A 19,031-nucleotide genomic window follows, 5' to 3' on the forward strand; every position below is an offset into this window, starting at 1 on the left:
CAGCCATGGTTTTCTAACTCACACCATGGTGTGACAGCTGCCAGATGGACGTTTATCACAAACCTTGTGGGTGCTTGATGATTTCACTTTGACAGCCAGGACAGACCCAGAGTTGCCGTGTTGCTGTCCAGTGGCAAAGCCAGGGTTTGAGTGTGTGTCTTACATCTGCATGCTCATGAGTAGTCACAGAACACCTCACCTGTGCAGAAGAGCAGTGTTGGGCTAAAAGCCTGCCTTCTGCTCTGCGCTTGTAAAGGGGACCGTGTGTGCAGAGGCTGGCGGTCTCTGTTTTCTAATCCAAGGACAGCTGCCTGGTAAACAACTGTAAGTTTTGAGTAGCAAACTTGACAATGGTTGCTACCAAATACATTTATATGAGAGAGCACTAGGATAGCTTCCTGTTTAGAATGGCTATAAAAGGTATGTTGAAGAGACAAAGTATCCCCAAAATGTGTGTCTGATTTGCTCATGACATGGGAAAATGGCTTGACAGTTAATCATAGAACAGCCAGAGCACCTGGACGTCTTGTCTTTGCTTAACATTTTAAAACACTGGCTAACAGGAGAGTCAGTCAGTAACCTTTGATGTTGTTTTGTTTTGTCTTAAGAACACAGCCGGTTCCTTGAACAAACTGTCATTATCTCCAGTAGTGGCAGTATCCAAAGGAGCTTCTTAGGGAGGGAGGTAGGACAGAGTCCCAGCCTGGTGGTGGCCACTGGCTGCATGGAGAGACTCTGCAGCTATCTTTTCCTTTGTTTTCGTAGTTTTCTTTGGTTGCTGGAGTTACTAGAAATAGGACAGAAGTGAGAGGCAGCAGCTCTCCTGTTCCTGTGGGGCAGAGAGGCCAGAAACGACTGTTTGAAGAACTGAACTTGTTAACAGAGCCTGTAAAGGCAGAGAACTGGGTTTGAGCAGGAAGGAGGAAGCATCTGCCAGCTGCTGCAGGGGAGCGGGGAGGGGAGCGGGGAGGGGAGCGGGTGGGGAGGGCAGGGGCAGAGGCAGAGGCAGAATCTCCACCTACACTGTGACTAAGCTTTTGAAAGGAAAAGCTGGTCTGGTCGTAGGCTCTTCTCTCGGGATCAGAAAAGCAGAAACAGTACAATCTGCTTTTCATACAGAAAGCGTGAATAGAGACAAAGGAGAATGCGCGTGTGGGGTTAAGGACATCTGCTGCCGCATGCTGCCTCTTTAACACAGCTGGGCAGTGACTTCGCAGCAGCTTGCTGGTGCTTGGTGGCAGAGGGAGGAGACCAAAGGGCTGAGACTAATTAGGTTATGAGCAGCCTCCAAACATACATCTTATTTCCTTGCTGCTGGGACCCAGAGTCTCATCGCCAAGGGAACACCGTGATTAATGGCAGCCGCTATCGGTCTGACATGGAGATACATTGCTCATACCATGGTACAGCTGCTGCCTAGAAAGAAAGCCACAGAGGCCCAGAATAAGCCTCGTACCAAACACAGTAAGGGAGACCAGACTCTTCCTCTACCATCAGACCAGTGTCGTGGAGATGTTTGCTGTTTTGTTTCAAGGTCATATATTCCAGAGAGCTTGGTTCTTGTTGGTGACAGTGGAACACTACGCATTTCCCAGCCAGTTTTCACGTGCAGAGTTTGAAGGTCCCCTCCCCAGCTTGGTAGTATTCTCGTGCCTGAATAGTCCTGACTATGAAGACACCCTGATGAGATTTGCCATCTGCATTAGTTCATTTAATACCCACAAATCTCCCCTGGGCAGGCAAAGCAGGTGATGTAATCCCCGTGGAAAAACTGGGACTGCTGGGAAAGATGAGGGTGGCTCGCTGAGACCACACATCTGGTCCTAGCATGAGAAGACTAGCTAACTCCTTCTCCCTCGCGAACCTCTTCAACCAGTGTTTGAGATGCTGGGGCGTGTGGGCCTTCCGTCAGCAGCCCCACCCACAGCCTGCTATTGAAACCGGTGGCTGCTCTTGAGTCTCCAGCCCTGACTTTCCCCCCACCTTGTCCAAAGTCACCACACACGTACTTCCCTGGTGTATGTACAGGAAACGCTTGCCAGCCCTTAGAAAAAGATGTCCCTGGCTGACTCCATCCATTTTCTGGGTCCCCTCAGGATCTAGGCCTGGTCCTGTGGCCTCCATTGTAGTGAATGTCCCCACCACACTCCAGGCCACTGTTCTCTATCTTCCCCACAGTGGGTTTAGTGTGGCTGTCCTAAACTCGGGCCAAGCAGACTTCTTGGGGAGCCCCAGTGGCTGCTCCTCACTGCTGAGGTGAGTGGAATGTGTAATAGCTGAGATTCAGAGTGTGTAGCACTGTGTGTGCAGGCCCCACGGCATCTGGCCTGCACGTCTAGTTTCTCTGTGCCCTTCCTTACGGTATCTCTTACTGTAACCATGAGAAACGGCGGCGTGCAGCCTGTTGGGTTTGCCCTCTGAAGAACTCTTTCCCTTTAAGCCGCCGGGTTGCTGTCCGACAGGCTCTGTGGACTGCTTATCAGGCACATCAGCTTCTCCTGTCTGCTGCTCTATCCCGGCTGTGCTCTTCACCAAAACACCTGCCTACCAGTGTCCCAGGATTGTCTTGCTGGTTATGGTTTTAATGTGTAGTCCTCACTTGTGCTCAGATACTGTACATGTCCCTAACACACGTTCTTTCCCTCTTTGTAACAGGGGAATGGGTAAGTCACCTACACTGGGCTGTTTTACTTTGGTTAAACCTGGTGGCTTTTTTTCCTGAACTTTCTAAACGAGAGAAACTTTTTTTGTGTGTGGGTAATTCCTGTGTGTAGAGCATTGAGCTAAGTATTTTTTGTGTGTGTGCATTTTCCGCCTAAAAATTCTTACATAAATTAGCTGCTGTAGTGTCCCTCTTACAGATGGGACAATATACCCAGGGACAAAATAGTCTGTTCTGCATCCCAGAAATAGCAATAGGATCAGACCTCAAACCAGCACAAATCATGGAGTTGAAGTCGGTTCTCATGAAGAACACCCATCAGGCAATTTTTTCAGAATTGCCTTGACCTTAGGGCCGTATGCCTTGAGCTTAGGTGTGGCGGTGTTTGTGAGGGTTAAGGAGACAGTGTTTGTGAAACAGGAACCAGTACAGTTTGGGCTTCCGAGAGCCAGCAGGACTCTCCTGGATGCTTGAACCAAGTCCCCTAGCTCGAGTTTAAAGGAAAGTTTGCTCAAGTGCAGGCTGGAGTCTTAGGGGTAGGAAAATTCTTAGAAAAAAAAAAACTGGAAAAACTTAAGAAAACAGTATACTTCCATGCTCTTGTGTAAACTTGACTCTAACTCACCCTCTGCCTATAGTCTGTGCTTTCCTATATGTCAGTGTGGGGGCTGGGCAGGCAGCGTCTTCAGTACAGCGGATAGGAAAGTGCAGAAAGCTCTCACAGAGTCAGAGTCATTTGCTTTTTACTGGCAACCTTGTTATTTCATGTCTAACTTCAAACAGCAGATAACTAGCCCTTTGTAAGTGAATCCTCAGGAGCCGAGGCAGAAAGGTTGGGAGTTCAAGGCCAGCCTGAGCTACATTGTGAGCTCTGGGCCAGTTCGGGCTGCAAGATAAGACCATCTCAAAACAATAAAATATTTTTTTTACTTAAAAATAGTTAATTAGATGTTATTTGGGAAATTAATTTGGTAGATTAAATATTTGAAAGCATGGTACATAAAAACTATAATGGGAAAATGTTTTGAGCCAATATCTTATATCTCAAATAAACTAAAATATTTTATTACATCACCACATTTTTTTAGGCTAGGTTATTGTAATAGTTCGGTTTTTAGTTGTTATCCTTGTGTTAAAAACATGTAGCTTGGGGGCTATGATCTGGGTGTAAATAAATAAATAAATAAATAAATAAATAAATAAATAGCATACAGCTTATCCAACAAAGGGGAAGCTGCACTGGTAATGACGGTTTCTGTAAGGAGACCCTTATGGCCTTCCTTAAGGTTACTAAAGCCATCATGGTTGGCTGTAATTTTTTTCTTCATGTAGAACAGCAAACAGACAATTAAAAAGAACTTGAAGGAAGTGATGGGCGGGTGTTGTTATTAAATCATCAGTATGGCCTAATAATTGTTTATTATTAGGCCTATTATTATTATTAAGGCAGCATTTCTAACCCGCTAGCAATCAATCAAGACACAGAGACATGTTATATTTTAAAATAGCCTTAGTTAGCCCGGGGCAGGGTAGATATCAATCCTCTAAACTACTTCCCATGGTGGGGCACGTGTGTCATACCTGCCTCAATCCCATGCCATCTACTTCTAATAACGTCTATCAAGCTACCTCCCATCCATAATCCCAAATACTTGCTAATGTTCTTCATCTGGGCCAAATCCTCCACCCAGGCCGGCCGTGTGTTTCTCTTCCATCTAACCCATAGTGGCCTTCCTCTCCTCTCCCTCCTCCCGGCCTCTCTTTTTCCTCCCAAGATTCTTTCTCTCTCTCCAGGCCCGGAAATGTTAGCTACGCCTAGCTCATTTTCCCTGCCCAGGTGATAGACTTTTATTAAGCAAAAGGTGGGTCACAGAGACAGCAAGCAGTAATTAGCATCAAAATACATCAGGCCATCCTCCAACAGGCAGGTTCACCCAGATGCACACGACCTGACCAGATAGAGCTAAACCGTTGCCCAGGCACAGAAGGCCCTCCATAAAGGCCCTGGCCCGTGCAGTCCTCTGAACAGCTCAGGTAGACTGGCGAGGGTGGGCACTGCAGGTGTTCGTAGGTTCATCCTGGTAAAGGGGACTCACTGGACAGCACTGGGAAATTCAACTTGGGTGGCAATTCAAATCATTTCTTTTCCTTTAGGTCTTTACCATGTTATTTATAACAGAGTTAGTTCTAGATGGATTACAAACAAACAAACAACAACAACAACAACAAAAAACCCTGGCAATTTGGCTATTTACTGAATTTCTAAAACAAACTGCCTTTTGAACTTTGGAGCACTAACAAGTTACAGTAATACACAAGCTCATGCAACGCTAATGTATACATCGCAGGCTACCTCACAAGCCTTTGCAACTATAATATATTAACTTCTGGATGTCAAAACAAAAATAAATTGGCACAAATATTTTTTAAAGCCCAGCAGTGCCCACTCCTAGCAGGGGAAAATCACACTAGTTGAAGCCGAGAAACTGGCAGAGGCGTTTAACCAGTGGTTCTCAACCTGTGGGGCACAGGCCTTTGGGGGTTGAACAGCCCTTTCACAGGGGTCACGTATCAGATGCCTCATATCAGAAACTTATATTGGGTAAGTAGCAAATTTCATAAAGGTACCAAAAATACAGTTGTGAAGTAGCATTAGGAAGGTTGAGAACCACTGTAGAAAGCATTAGAAAACAGCAAAGATGACTTCCTGGCGGAGGGCTCTGGCTCTACATGTTTGTTTGTGTATTTGTTTTTGTACTGGATAGTCGAAACAGTAGGAAAATGCTATTTTCATGCAAATACTTGCTTTTCATAAATCCAGAAATTAGGAAAAGGCTCCGGATGTCCGGTGTGAGGAGATGATTAGTCGGATGCCGGTTGTCATCTCTGTGGTCATGGGGTGAGCTTACCCGTGCCCGTGCTGGTGACGACTGCGCTTTCCGTCTTGTTGGTTTATGGTTTTACTGGGAAGAATAAAGCATTGTGGCTTAAAACACTGAAGTGAAGCACTGTACATCACATCACAGATTACTTACTGCTGAAGATAAAGTGTTGTTCCTGCTTTGTGGGGTAACAAAGTCTGAACACCCAGGTCTTATGATCTGCCCTACAGGATGGATTCCCAGACTTCCAGGAATCTGTGCCAACACTCTTCCAGCAAGCCAGAGCCAAGAGCGAGGAGCTTGCCGGTCTTGGGTCACAGGTAACACACTTTCCATGGGCTCCATGGAGGTAGCTGCAGGCTGGGGGATTGCTGGGGGTGTCAGCTAGCTTCCGCTGGAGGTCTTTGAGGATTGAGTTTGGTTCTGGATATTGTTACGTGTCTTGTACTCCACAGCTTTACCTATAAGGTGGCAGGAACAACTTGGTTTCATTTGGTTCGTGAACAAAATCTGATAAGACATTACCTACTTACTCTCTGTAGTTGTTTCTGTAGGAAGCGATATGTTTCTTGAATATCAGGGAACACTACGAGGTAAAATAGCACAGGGTCTCGGGAGCATATTGTCAGCACTGTAGCTCTTACCTCATATAAAGCCTCACTGAAGAATTGCTAGTTGAGTGGTTTTAGATAATTTTATTAATTTCTCTTTATATATGAGGGAGTGCATGTTTGTGTGGGTGGACAAGTGTGCGGGTACGCGTGTACATGTGTGGACTGTCTGTAGAGGCCGGAGGAAAGCCTTGGGGGGTGTTCTTCAGGAGCCATCCACCTTGGCCATTTGAGACTGGAGGGGGGGGTGGGGGGATGGGGTGGGGGGGCTCCTGTTGGCCTTGATCTTGTTTATTCAGTTATCCACCTAGCATCCACCTAGCTCTGCCTCCCCAGTGCTGGGATCCCAGTGCATGCTGCCACATTAATGTGGGCGCTGGGGTTTGAACTTGGTTTCTCAGGCCTGAGCAGCCACTCCTGTGCTGTGTGAACCATCTCTCTACCCCCAAATTTTAGTAAAATTTTAACTATGTATGTGCTCAGAAACAGACATTTCCAAAGTCCGTGTGTGAATGCCCCTTCGAGACAGCACTGCAGACCTGTTTACCTTCGCGTTTAGTATTGCCAAACCTTGTTACTGGGAAAAGAGAGTGAACACTGCATTTCCCTCTTGTAATTGCCTGTTAATTGTTTGAAATGTCAAATGAAATGAAGTTATTGTTGCCTTTGATTTTGTTTGTGCATGTTTAGAAAAGCACTTCAGGCATTTCTCCTATCTGTTTAATTCAGTATGTGCTCCATCTATCAATTTTTAAAATTCTGAATCATGAAGTTTGTAACCAATTTTACATAGTGGCATTCCTATAGTACTTTTATATAACATGGTAATGAATCATATCTGCATTTTGACTATTACTTCCTTGGCAAATGTCATAGGTACACTGCTTTGAATATCACATGCAAGTAATTTAGAGCCGTGCATAGGAACAGAGCTTCTGAAATACATGCAAAGATGATTTTATATGTCACACACCAGCCATGTATTTTAAACATGTCCGTTTATGCTTGGTTGGGAAATGCTGCCTCATTCTGGGGCGGAGGCAGAGATCCTTGCTGGCATGGATAGTTCTCTGCATAATTTGCATTGTTTAATTTTGGTGGGAGGTGTGTTTGTCTTGTTCTTCTAGACAGCCGTTTTACACCTTTTCTCCTCCAAACAGGCTGTCATCATAGCAGAGTCTGGGTAGTGCCAAATACTAAAATAAAATGCCAGGGTTTCACCTTGTGTTTGAAGCAGTTGACAGCAGATGTGGCTATTGTTCCTGGGTGACCTCCTCCTCCCCCACCTCCTCCTCTTTTCCCTCTTCCTCTTCTTCCCCCTCCTCCTCCTCTTCCTTCTCCTCCTTTTCCTCTTCCTCTTCCTCCTCCTTATCTTCCTCCTCTTCCTCCTCTTCTTCCTCCTCCTCTTCCTTCTTCATCTTCTCCTCTTCCTCCTCCTCTTCCTCTTCCCCCTTACTTTTCTTCCTCTTCCTCCTTCAGCTTCTCCTCCTCCTCTTCTTCTTCTAAAGGGAAATCCTTTAAAGGAATCAGGACCTTGGAAAACATAGTAAAGGTTATGTTTTTGATCTTCCATAGAATTCTCTTTATGGGACTGAAAAGAAACCATTTGAACAAACCCAGTATCTTACATGACACAGACATTTATTCATATTTATGGAGGCAAGCATACCCCAGAGGTGTGAACTCATTTTAATAAATACTAAAAACATTTGCTGGAGTCTCAAATTGGCAACTTTAAGCCATTAATAAATCTAGACTGCTGTAGTTATTGTTTTTGCTTCACATCCCAGCAGGCTGAAAAGGGGATGGCAAAGCAGATGGAGCTCCTGTGCACCCAGGCCGGGTGCGAGAGGCTGCAGCAGGAGAGACGACTCACGGCAGGACTCTTCCGGCAGAGCTCTGGAGAGCACAGCCCTGATGGCCTGCCTTCTGATGGCTCCGATGGACAAGGTGCGCCTCGGCGGTGGCCTGGGCTTCAGAGCAGCACCATGTGCCTTTTGAAGAGAAATGGGGAGAATGTTGAGACTTACGTCTTGATATTTTAAAGGAATTATTTTATAGCTGTGAAAATCTATTTTCAGGTAGTCCCTTTTCAAAGCAAAGTATTCATCCTGTATATTATATTTTCCAGAATCCTTAAATTTTATTATTTCTGTAGTATAGTTTGCACATGTGTCTCATACAGGCCTGGTCAGGACAGGGATGTGAGCGTACAGGCCATTGCCCCAGAGAAAGAGATTCCACCAAAGATGCTTCTTTACTGATGGAATCTGTTTCCCAGTGGTCCTGGGATAGAACCTACGGCCTTTTCTACTGAGGTTCACGCCCACCCTTTTGAAATGATCAAAACATATTTCTTTAAATTTCAAAGTCAGTGTGTCTAAAATGTATAGGATTTGTTTCCTAAGAGTGTGCAGTACTTATTTTCTAAAACATACGGAACATAAAACATACAGAACACAAATGCATGTTAGAAACACACAGGACACAAGCACGTCTTAGAAACATAGGACACAAGCATGTGTTAGAAACAGATAGGATACAAGTGCATGTTAGAAACACACAAGACACATGCATGTGTTAGAAACACTGGACACAAGCGTGTGTTAGAAACACAGGGCACAAGCATGTGTTAGAAACACAGGATACAAGTGCATTTTAGAAACACACAAGACACACACATGGGTTAGAAACACAGGATACAAACATGTGTTAGAAACACACAGGACACAAGTGCATGTTAGAAACACACAGGACACATGCATGTGTTAGAAACACACAGAACACAAGTGCATGTTAGAAACACACTGGACACAAGTGCATGTTAGAAACACACAGGACACAAGTTCATGTTAGAAACAGAGAACACACATGCATATTAGAAACACACAGGACAGAAGTGAGTATTAGAAGACTTTGTTAGGAATGAGTATTTTTGCTACTCTGAAAATGTCCTCAGCATAAAGAGACTCCCAAGACACTGTCATCTACTCATTCAGAAGGCGTTTTGAAGTGTTTCCTGTATGTCAGGCCTCCAAGCACAGAAGGCATAGCCGTGCAAAAGGCATCCTTGGTCATGCGCAGCTTGGCTTCAAGTAGACAGAAATGCTGTGTAACCTGTAAGCAGGTACGGTAGCTTCAAATATAACTAAGTAGTAAACTGAGGGGAAACAGTGGTTTTGTGTTACTTTTTGTCTTAATTACTTTCTAGCAGGTGCTTAGCTTCATTAATAACTAACTCTTTTTTCCAAGTGAGAAGCCATCTTTTTAAAAAAATACTTTTAAATTCATACAAAGTAACAGGTTTTGATATGGAATTTCATGCACTTGTTCTTATTTGCCGCCGCCCCCCCCCCCCCCCCCGCCCCAGTACCTTCCTCCCTCCAACACACCCCTTTTTTTGTCACGTGTATCACGTTACCCTCTCTCCTCTTTGCCCACCCCTAAAATTGTACGCATTCTCTAGCCATGGAACAGAACATCACCCTCGATTATGGCACTAGAGTGAAGGAAGATTTTCTTTGTAAAGCATGACAAGAACATTTCAGCTGAGCTCTTTGTTAACTTCTCTGACCCTTCTTAGTGGCTAAGAATTAAGTTAAGCAAACACAATTATGAAAGATTTGATGGTGCTCAAGTTATGACACTAGGCTAACTTTACTGTGGGGTAGCAATTTGCTGTGACAGATAATACAATGTTATGATGTTTAAAGCATTTTTACTGTATCTGTACTAATTATTTTTTTCATGGAGTGTACTTAAAAAAACCAAACAAACCTATGGCCTGAAGCCATCTCTACCTCCCTTCTATTAGATGTGAGCTCAGTTAATGCCTTAGTATATGGCTACTAAGGAAAATGTCTTAAAGAGGAGCTGTGTTAACTCAGCGTTGGAGAGCTTCTACAAGTGCTGATCTCCTGATGTGTTCATCTTAGCTCCTAAGTGCAGGCCAACAGTTGGTATGCTCCAGATACCAGCATCAGTGACTTGCCATTTCCCTTGTAAGGTCTTACTTTAAATGTCTTTCCCGGCTGTTTATGTGCCTCTGTGCCTCTTGACTCCTGCCACTCTCCCTGAGGTGTGTTTGGGCAACTTGTGAATGTTAATCTACAGAATCAGACAGAAAACTAACACCAAAAAGCACAGGGAAAGTTTTAAATGTTACTTTGTTTTCTTTTTTCTTTCCTTAGGAGAAAGACCTTTGAATCTCCGAATGCCTAGTGCGCAGAACAGACAGCCCCATCACTTCATGGTAGACGGGGAGCTAAACAGACTTTACTCCAGCGAGGCCAAGTCCCACGCATCGGGTGAGAACGCAGTCTGCAGTCAGAGAAAAGCTGGGTAGCATCTCCCTAGCTCTGTTTTCCTCTTCATGTCCCCATTGAGCTGTGTTACCTACCTGTCATATCCCCTTGAAACTGCAGATAGCCAAAATATTAGCCAGCCTCTTTGAGAATTATAGTGTCAAAGAAATGGCAGGGAAGAGTCATAGAGGCCAAGGCAGTTGGACTAGCCATGGATTTCAGCTTGTACGTAGTTTAAGCTGAGTAGTAAATGGTTATGATGAGTTGAACTGGCTTCCCTTTTCTCAAGTGCCGTGATTTGCCACAGGCATGCTCTGCATCTGTCTTTGTGCTGGGAGAGCCGGGAGTACAGGAACCCGACTTTTCATGCAGGTGCATTTTCCGGTGAAGTTGACTGTTGTCTGTGAAATGATAAGCACATATATTTACTCAAGTAAAATGGATCAGACAGCACTGAATAATAGACAGCCACCCACCAGAAGAGCCTGGAGTCATTGTGTCTTTGAAGAAAAGTAACTTTGGGAATGACTTGATCACAGTCACGGACATTACAGATGGGGAAGCTGAGATCAGACTGTCCACTGGATTTGTGTGTTGTCAGTAGGAGCCTGACTGTAGTTGGTGGTGGAGTGAGGGGTTGAAATGAAGCTTATCCAGAGAGTCTGTGTCTTTCTGTACGTACTCCAGGAGCAGATGCTGGAAAGGCTGGTGTCCTCCATAATGTTCTGTACCTTGACCAAAAGTCCACCGTTCACACGACTGTCGAGGCGTCCTAAAATGATAGCAAATCGGTCTCCTAACTTGAGCAACATGAAAAGCAATCTCTTCTTTAAAGTTCTTAACAGACTAACGTGCTCTCTACAAACGTGTATTGCTTCAGAGACCCTCCATAAAAGAAACACTGCAGTTACATTGGTCACATGTGTCTCACTGTGGAGACACACTTGTTATCTGCTACATGGAGGTTTCGTTAAGTTGGGATTTTACATAGAACAGAACAAAGGAGTACCTGAACGCCTAAGGAATAGTTTTGGCTTTTTTAAGATTTAATTTTAGGGTTTGTGTGTGTGTGAGAGAGAGGGGGGGGGGAGATTTATACAATATGTTTTGATCACATTCTTCTGCTCCCACAGTTTCTCCCAGGTTCTCCCCCACCTTATTACTCATCCAGCTTCATGTTCTTCCTCTTAAAAACAAAAACAAAAACACGCCCACCCACCCCAGCACACACACAGAAAACGAAGAAAACAAAACCCTATGGAGTCTGGTTCGTGCTGGGCAGTGACTCCTGAACATGCGGCCTGCCTTGGACACTGCGCTGGATAAGGACCCATTGACAGTTCATTGAGGAATGCTTTCTTTAAAAAAATAATATTAATAAGTAGAAATGACACAGGTTTCCTGCAGTAAGAGCCCGGTTAATGACTAAGTAATCCCTCTTTCTCATGGATTCATCTGTAAAGTGGGTACCTCACAGGGTCATTGTAAGCCTTAAACCACAGAGTACAAGTTGTACAGCTGGTGAGAACTGAAGTACTGGGGCTTAAATCCTTCCTGTATAGGGAGGCTTCCTGCATACGTTAAATGTCCCACGTTCAAACTGGGAATATTGGTTCCCTTTCTACAGTGCTTTCAAGGGTGTGTGCGTGTGTGTGTGTGTGTGGGTGTGGGTGCGTGTGCGTGGGTGTGTGTGTGTGTGTTAGTCTACGTGTTTGCATGTATGTAATGTTTAATGCACACGTTGTTGAAATAACTATTCATAAAACTCCACGAAACTATTACTTAATGAAAGTCACCTTTTCATTCTTTATTCCCAATTACCCCAATTGAGAATGCCATGGCTAGAAGACCTTTTAAGAATGGTTTTATATTTAAAATTGAAGGTCTATTTCTATCTCATTTTTATGGTAAGCATTTTACCTATTAGCATTTGAATGTAAATGACCAGTGTGATTTTATATACCTAACCACAGTGGACTAAGCATTTTTTTTTAAAAGGTCTGTATCGTGGCTCAGTGGTTAAGAACACTGGCTGTTCTTCCGGAGGACCTGGGTTCAATTCCCAGCATCTACATGGCAGCTCACCACTGTCTGTAACTCTACCCACAGGGGTTCCAACACCGTCACGGAGATAAACGTGCAGACAAAACACCAAAGTGCATTCAGTAAACAAAGAAAGAAAGATAGATAGATAGATAGATAGATAGATAGATGTATATTTCACTCCTATACCTACATGCAGGCAAAACATGAATGCACATTAAATAAGTAAATTTTAAAAAGTCTGTTTACTATATTTCACACTTCACGTCCCTCTCCACGCAGACACTCTCCTCATTTTATAGGTATGGACACAAAAGCTCAGCTGTGTAACTTACCCCAATTAGTTTATAGCAGACCGTTGGTGTCGCTGGGTTTAAATAAGTGTTTTTTGCTTTTGTTTGTTTGCTTGCTTTTCCTGAGACAGAGTCTTGCTATGTGGCCGTGGCTGCCTGGGTACTGTCCATATAGCCCAGGCTGACCTGGTACTTGAAGCTGTCCTCCTGCCTCCTGGGAATACATTACTACCATGTTCATCCAAGCCTGTGATGTTAAGGAGCACAGTGTAAATAAGATTCTACATGGAGTTTCATGATTATGAACAGTTAATGATATTTTCTGTGAGGTTTTGGGTTTAATACCTTGAGTTTGTAGTCCACTAATTTCAAATTCCACACTCTTTCTGGTTTTGTTTTATGCAGAGAGCCTTGGGATTTTAAAGGACTACCCTCACTCTGCTTTTACATTGGAAAAGAAAGTTATTAAGACAGAGCCTGAAGACCCAAGATAGCCGAGATTCTCCCACTGTTCTCCGGAAGTGGCGCCCGATGCAAGGATAATGCTCCATCATAGATTAAGCCTTAATAACCAGTGTTGCCTCATTCAGCTCAAACAGATCATAGCCAAAGCAGAAGAACCCGCACAGCAGCAGCCTGTGGGAGCTGGGACGAAGGCACAGCCACAGCAGAGGAGAGCAGAAGAGCATTGCAACAGAACAGACACTGACCAGTTAGCTCCCTGTGTAAGTTGCTCGTGTAGAAAGGCTCAATATTATAGGCGTTCACTATTTAAGAATGTACAACGTCTTTGTAATTTATAGAAGCAAATCTAGGTGTTGAGACCTTTGGTCTAATAGATGTGGATACCGTTCATTTTACTTGAAATTTGTTGTCTACTCTAAGTGTGTTTACCATAAATGTTACTTGTCAGCATTTAGAACTTTTGCAGTCATAAAAAGAAGGTGTAGGTAATGTAGATATTGGCACGGTGACTGGAGAAAGATGGAAGGCGATGCTCAGTTTATACCAAGGAAGACTGTGTACTTAATACTTGATAAAAATTGATTAATAGGAAATGTGTAGTTGTCACTGAATAATGTCACTTCCATTCATTTAATCAATGCACAAATTAAAAATTGGAGCAACATTTCCAAGATGAGGTAGGCTACACTCATCGATTAACAAAGGTAGGACAGAGGACTTGCAGGAAATGGGTTAATGTGTAAAGGCCTGACTTGAACATTGGTAGTTCAGAGTGTGCTAAATAAATTGAGGCATGGAAGCTAACCCCAAGTGTGATGAAGACAGTGACATGGGTGGGCTGAATGGAGCATATGTCTCGTCTTTAGTTCTGCTTTAGGTCGTGGCTGTAATAAATATGAGTTCCTAATCTCTTACACTGAAATCTGTTGGCCAGATGTTAGACGGGACGTCTGCACCACAGTCTCTAAGGCTGTCATAGATAATCACTTCCATTTTGATCTGTAGAACAGTTTTACATTAGAAACACCAGTTAACAGCTTTTATGCCATTACAAGGCTTTTTTCCTTTATAAATGTTTCTACTGGACCATACCATCTTGCCCACTAAGGAAGCCTCTTAGGGACCGTGTGCCTCTGTTGCTACCGTGAGGTTGATTATTGTGGTCTCGCTACGCTATCCACTGTGTGTAGAGCTAGTGTGGTACCATTTAAATAGAATTTTCAGTTTTCAATATCAGCCACAGTAACTGGTTAGTATCCCCATACTTTCATGAACTGTTTCCTGTGTTCCTTAATCTATTTTGAGAAATCTTGTGGTCCTTTTTTTTTTTTAATTATGTCTTACAGTTCAGGTTTGTAGATTTTAACATGCAAGTTTTAAAAGATGCAGTAATCCTCTAGTTGGCATTTGTCGCTCCTGGACCCGGAACCTGCATCTTTAAATCGAAGGAAGCCTCCTTATGTCGCGTACTGTTCTGATGTCCAAGCTTAGAGACAAAGGAGAAGCACAAAAAAAATTTCAGTAGAATACAGTTTTTACCTTGTGAACACTAATGTATTAAACTTGCTATACATTAAAGTAAATAATATATATTTTTATTTGAATGGTATATATAAATTAGATGTTATAACTAGTGAATTTTTTTTTCATTCTGTTTAAGACGTTTTCACTGAACAAGGTCAATTGGTTACCTCAGTATTACAGCCAATATAATCCAAGGGACCATTTATCCCCAAGTCTGTGTTATTCTTTACTTTGTGATTTCTGCATTTTTGTGATTCTTAAAACTGTTGAAAAGATGAGATGAGTGCACTTGCTTCCTGTGGCAATAAAGAATTTCTCTGCCTCACAAATTGACGCTTAGAGCGCTTTGCACAGCGGATGGTGTCTCCCTTACAGAGTCATGGGGTGGGATGAGCTTGTAGCTGTTCTCTTTCTGTGATGCTGGGTTGAACCAGGAGGCCTCACACATGGGCCAGGGCTCTACCACCAAGTGATAGTCCTAGCATTCGCTTCACTTGTTCTTTTCTTTCTTTCTTTCTTTCTTTCTTTCTTTCTTTCTTTCTTGTGTTTGTTTGTTTGTTTGTTTGTTTGTTTTTTGAGACAGGGTCTCTCTGTGTAGCCTTGGCTGTCCTAGACTCGCTTTCTAGTGAGTGCTGGGATTAAAAGCGTGCACCACCACACCAGGCTTCACTTCACTTTTTCATTCTGAGACAGGATTACTAGCTGGCCTGAGCTGGCCTTGAGTTCACTCTGTAGACCACATAAGCTGTGCTCACCTTGGAAGACTTTCCTGGCATGGGGTCCACATATTTCACTCCTGAAATGGCAATGTGTTATTGACACAGCGGCATTTTTTTTTTAAGTTTTCTGAGACAGAGTCTCTGTGTAGCCTTGGCTGTCCTGGACTCACTTTGTAGACCAGGCTGGCCTCGAACTCACATCGATCTGCCTGCCTCTGCCTCCCGAGTGCTGGGATTAAAGGTGTGCGCCACCACCGCCCGGCTGACACAGCAGCATTTTTGTCTGTGGCTTTGATGATGCTCTGAATCTTTAAAAAGAAAACTACCAGGTTGTCAGCGCAGTGACAGCAGCAGCCTGTGTCTGTCTCTTGTAGGATGCAAATAAGTCCGATAGTAAATACTTAATGAAACCCCACTTCTGATCCAGCTGTGTGAGGGGTTTTTGGTTTTTCTGAGAATCCAAGCCTGTTGTCTGTGGACATTCTCACAGATGAGACCCCCCCAGTGGGCCTCAGGGTGACAAGGGATGACTCAGTATCCTGACATTGATCATCACTGGTTTTCCATAGTGACCCTGAAAGACCTTGGTGACACCTACCTGATCAAAAGCTAACACTGGTGGTATCATTTTCATTTCTGAATGTGTGATGGCAAAATCTTCAAATCTTCCATGGAAATGTAGAAAATGTAGAAAAACAACCACTTGGTTCTTGTGCGGGAAATATGAATCAGAAATTTAAGTTCTTAATTTTTTAAAGTTAGTTTTATATTCAACTTACATACGCTTTCTACCTATAAGTATAGATAGTTTTGTTAGAAATTTGCTTCGTTAAAACCCTTTCCTTTTACGTTTTCACATGGGTTAGGCCACAAAATCCTTGAGCATTGCAGAAATATTCTTTTGAATTCTGGTCTCCTGGCAGTGCCTCAGTCTTTGTCATCAGTCCCAAGATTGTTCTGACACTCCACTTACTTCCAGGTGTCACTGTAAAGACATTAAAGGGCTAGCTCCTGCCAGTTCATCCTCAACCAAAGGAAAAGGTTAATCTTTTTGTAGTAATTTAGTATGACCTTCAAAAGAGAAACATTTGAAATAAATCACAAAGCACTAACCTTGGGTTTTTTCCGTAGCACTCATATGAAGTGCTAGTCACCATTAGCTTCCTTTCTTTTTTTAAAAAATCCTTAATTGGGCCAGTGCGACACCTGCTTTCAATAAGCCCTTGAACATGGAGGAGTTCTGCCCACACAGACTCTGTCTCAAAAGGAGAAACATCAGTTGGTAAACAAAAATTGTACATGTTCAAGTGTGCAGCATGGCCATCTAATTTTTTAAATCTGTTTATTGTGTGTGCATGATATGTGTGTAGCACATGTGCCATGGCACACCTGTGCAGCAGCTCTTCTCTTGGCATGGAATTGAACAGGAGCTACTAGGTTCCTGAGCCACCTCAGGATAATGTAATTTCTGTATACAGTGTGTACTCATCACCATAGACAATAAGTACCTCAGTGGGAAAGAGGCCCTGCCTGTGCTCAACCCACACTCACTGTTCCTCAGTTTGCTTACCTTTGCTAAACGCTCAGTAGGAGTTTTAAATTCTACACAGCACCACAAGTCATAGTTTTACATTGATAGAAATTGAGAAAGATATAAATACTATTTCAGCTTCCAGAACTTTAATCCATTTTTATGATTCTAGGGTTGAACCCAGAGCCTCATGCTTGCAAGGTCAATGCTGCCACCAAGCTATGTTCTGAGCCTCTACTTAAGAAAACAAAAAACAAAGAACAACAACAAAAAAAAAACCCCAAAAAACATTTTATAGTTGTTGTCTATTTAAATGTCTCATTCTCATTACACCTTCTCCAAAGAATCATTTTGTTTCTTCACAACCCCAAAGAAATGTCATGAGTGGTGGATGCCATCAAAACTTAATGCTTCAAAATGTGGGTTAAACATGTAACATTGGTCCAAGATGAGAATGCTACAGCAAAGGCTAAAAGTCCCAAGAGTCTTTTCATCCACTGGACAGTGTCAGCTTTTGACTTTCCTTGTAATCCAAAACAGCTTGCTAGTCAACCTCATGAGCCTCGCTGTGGTGGGAGTCCACGACATTGTAAATTAGACTGTGCTTCGTATTTACACATTCTGAAACCGTATGAGTCATCTTTGTATTAAAAGTTTTGCACCTCGTACACTTATTCTTAAAGTACCATGTTTAGCACCCACGCATCACCCCAGCAAGCAGGGCCATTCTCTTGTAACTGCTGCAGACACCTATCTTGGCGGGTCACTTGGGCTTGAGTACGTAGGGAGATGCCTGACAGTGCATGTAGGTGGAGTCCTGCCAGTAACTGGCTCAGCTTAGGCATTTGGTAATTTTCTGAGGCAGACTGCTATCATCAGCTGTCACCTGTGGTCTAGCACCAGACCTGCTCCTGTCCTCCCCAGACAAAGGCATTTCTTGGTTGAGATGTTCTTCCACACAGATTGCCGAGTCTCACCCTTTTGGTGTTACTCCCCTCTGGCAAGCATGCCTCCCTCTCAGGTCCTGAGTCATACAGAATGATTTCCCATCAGCAGCTGATGCTGGCAAGGCCATCTTTGCCCTTTTATTCAGTCTTTTGTCATCAAAACATGTCTGTATATTCGTTGTGTAAATTTATCTTACATATTATCTGCTGACTCGAGTTCTTTGGCTCTTTCGATGAGGCACAAGGCAGTGTGGGTGATGAGATTTGGCCGTCACAGTGAGGCCGATACTTAACTCCAGGTCTTAGGGTCCACAATGACAAATTCCAGTTAGAATAAATACCGAGGGAGAAATAAATGGAGAGCACCTAATTTTTCAAAGAACAGCTTTGATAGTGTAATGTTTTAAATGGGGAAAGAGTTTCCTTTGCCAACACTAATCCTGTGTATGTATAGTAGTTGGCTCACATGGGAAAAGGTCACTTTTTTCTTTGTTCCCTTATTAAAAGGTAAGACTAGTTCTGTCTCGTGAGGCACATGACCTAGAACACGTCAGTCTTCTTACACTAACAGTAGCTGCAGCAGTGGATTGTCACAAATCCACTGTTTCCTAGCACAGGGCCAACAGTTTTACATTTAATCTGCAGTCTGAATAGGTGAGTTTTCTCATCCAGCTATGCACATGAGACGACACACCTCTGGGAGGTCAGTGATGGTTTCAGTCCGTGTGTCTGATGCTAATAGCCTTTAAACCCAAGAGCATGCATGATCCATGAGTACTGCACAGTGAACACATTAGCCGCAAATATTCACATATGAAGAAAGCACCAGCCATGCGTGGAAATGATGATACTGTAACAGTGTGACCAGTTAACAAAGTGCCAGGACTCCATCAGAGGCTTTCTGAAGGGAACACATCCAAGGCCAACATTGAGGCCGGAAGTAAAATGAGCCAACCGCCTGAAACTAGCTGGGACTACCCAGGTGAGGTGAGAAACAGGCGCAGACAACGCAGAGAATCTCTAGAGAGGCAACAGCTAGCAAGGAGGATG

General features: G+C 43.5%; 1 protein-coding gene across 4 annotated transcripts in view; it reads left to right on the forward strand.

Annotated features, from left to right (window-relative positions):
- Nucleotides 1–15,113, forward strand: part of NAB1 (NGFI-A binding protein 1) — a 40,824-nt gene extending 25,711 nt beyond the window's left edge. For 3 of the 4 annotated variants that reach the window (XM_084778873.1, XM_084778875.1, XM_084778876.1), the window contains exons 5-8: nucleotides 5,775–5,864; nucleotides 7,946–8,105; nucleotides 10,346–10,462; nucleotides 13,201–15,113. In XM_084778873.1, coding sequence (XP_084634999.1) covers nucleotides 5,775–5,864; nucleotides 7,946–8,105; nucleotides 10,346–10,462; nucleotides 13,201–13,289 — 456 coding nt within the window. In that variant the 3' untranslated portion in view covers nucleotides 13,290–15,113. The remainder of the gene's footprint in view (nucleotides 1–5,774; nucleotides 5,865–7,945; nucleotides 8,106–10,345; nucleotides 10,463–13,200) is intronic. The other variant, XM_084778874.1, reaches the window with a different exon arrangement.
- The last annotated feature ends 3,918 nt before the right edge of the window (nucleotides 15,114–19,031 follow it).

The sequence above is a fragment of the Acomys minous genome (genome assembly GCF_964271855.1).
Source record: "Acomys minous genome assembly, chromosome: 4".
NCBI lineage: Eukaryota > Metazoa > Chordata > Mammalia > Rodentia > Muridae > Acomys > Acomys minous.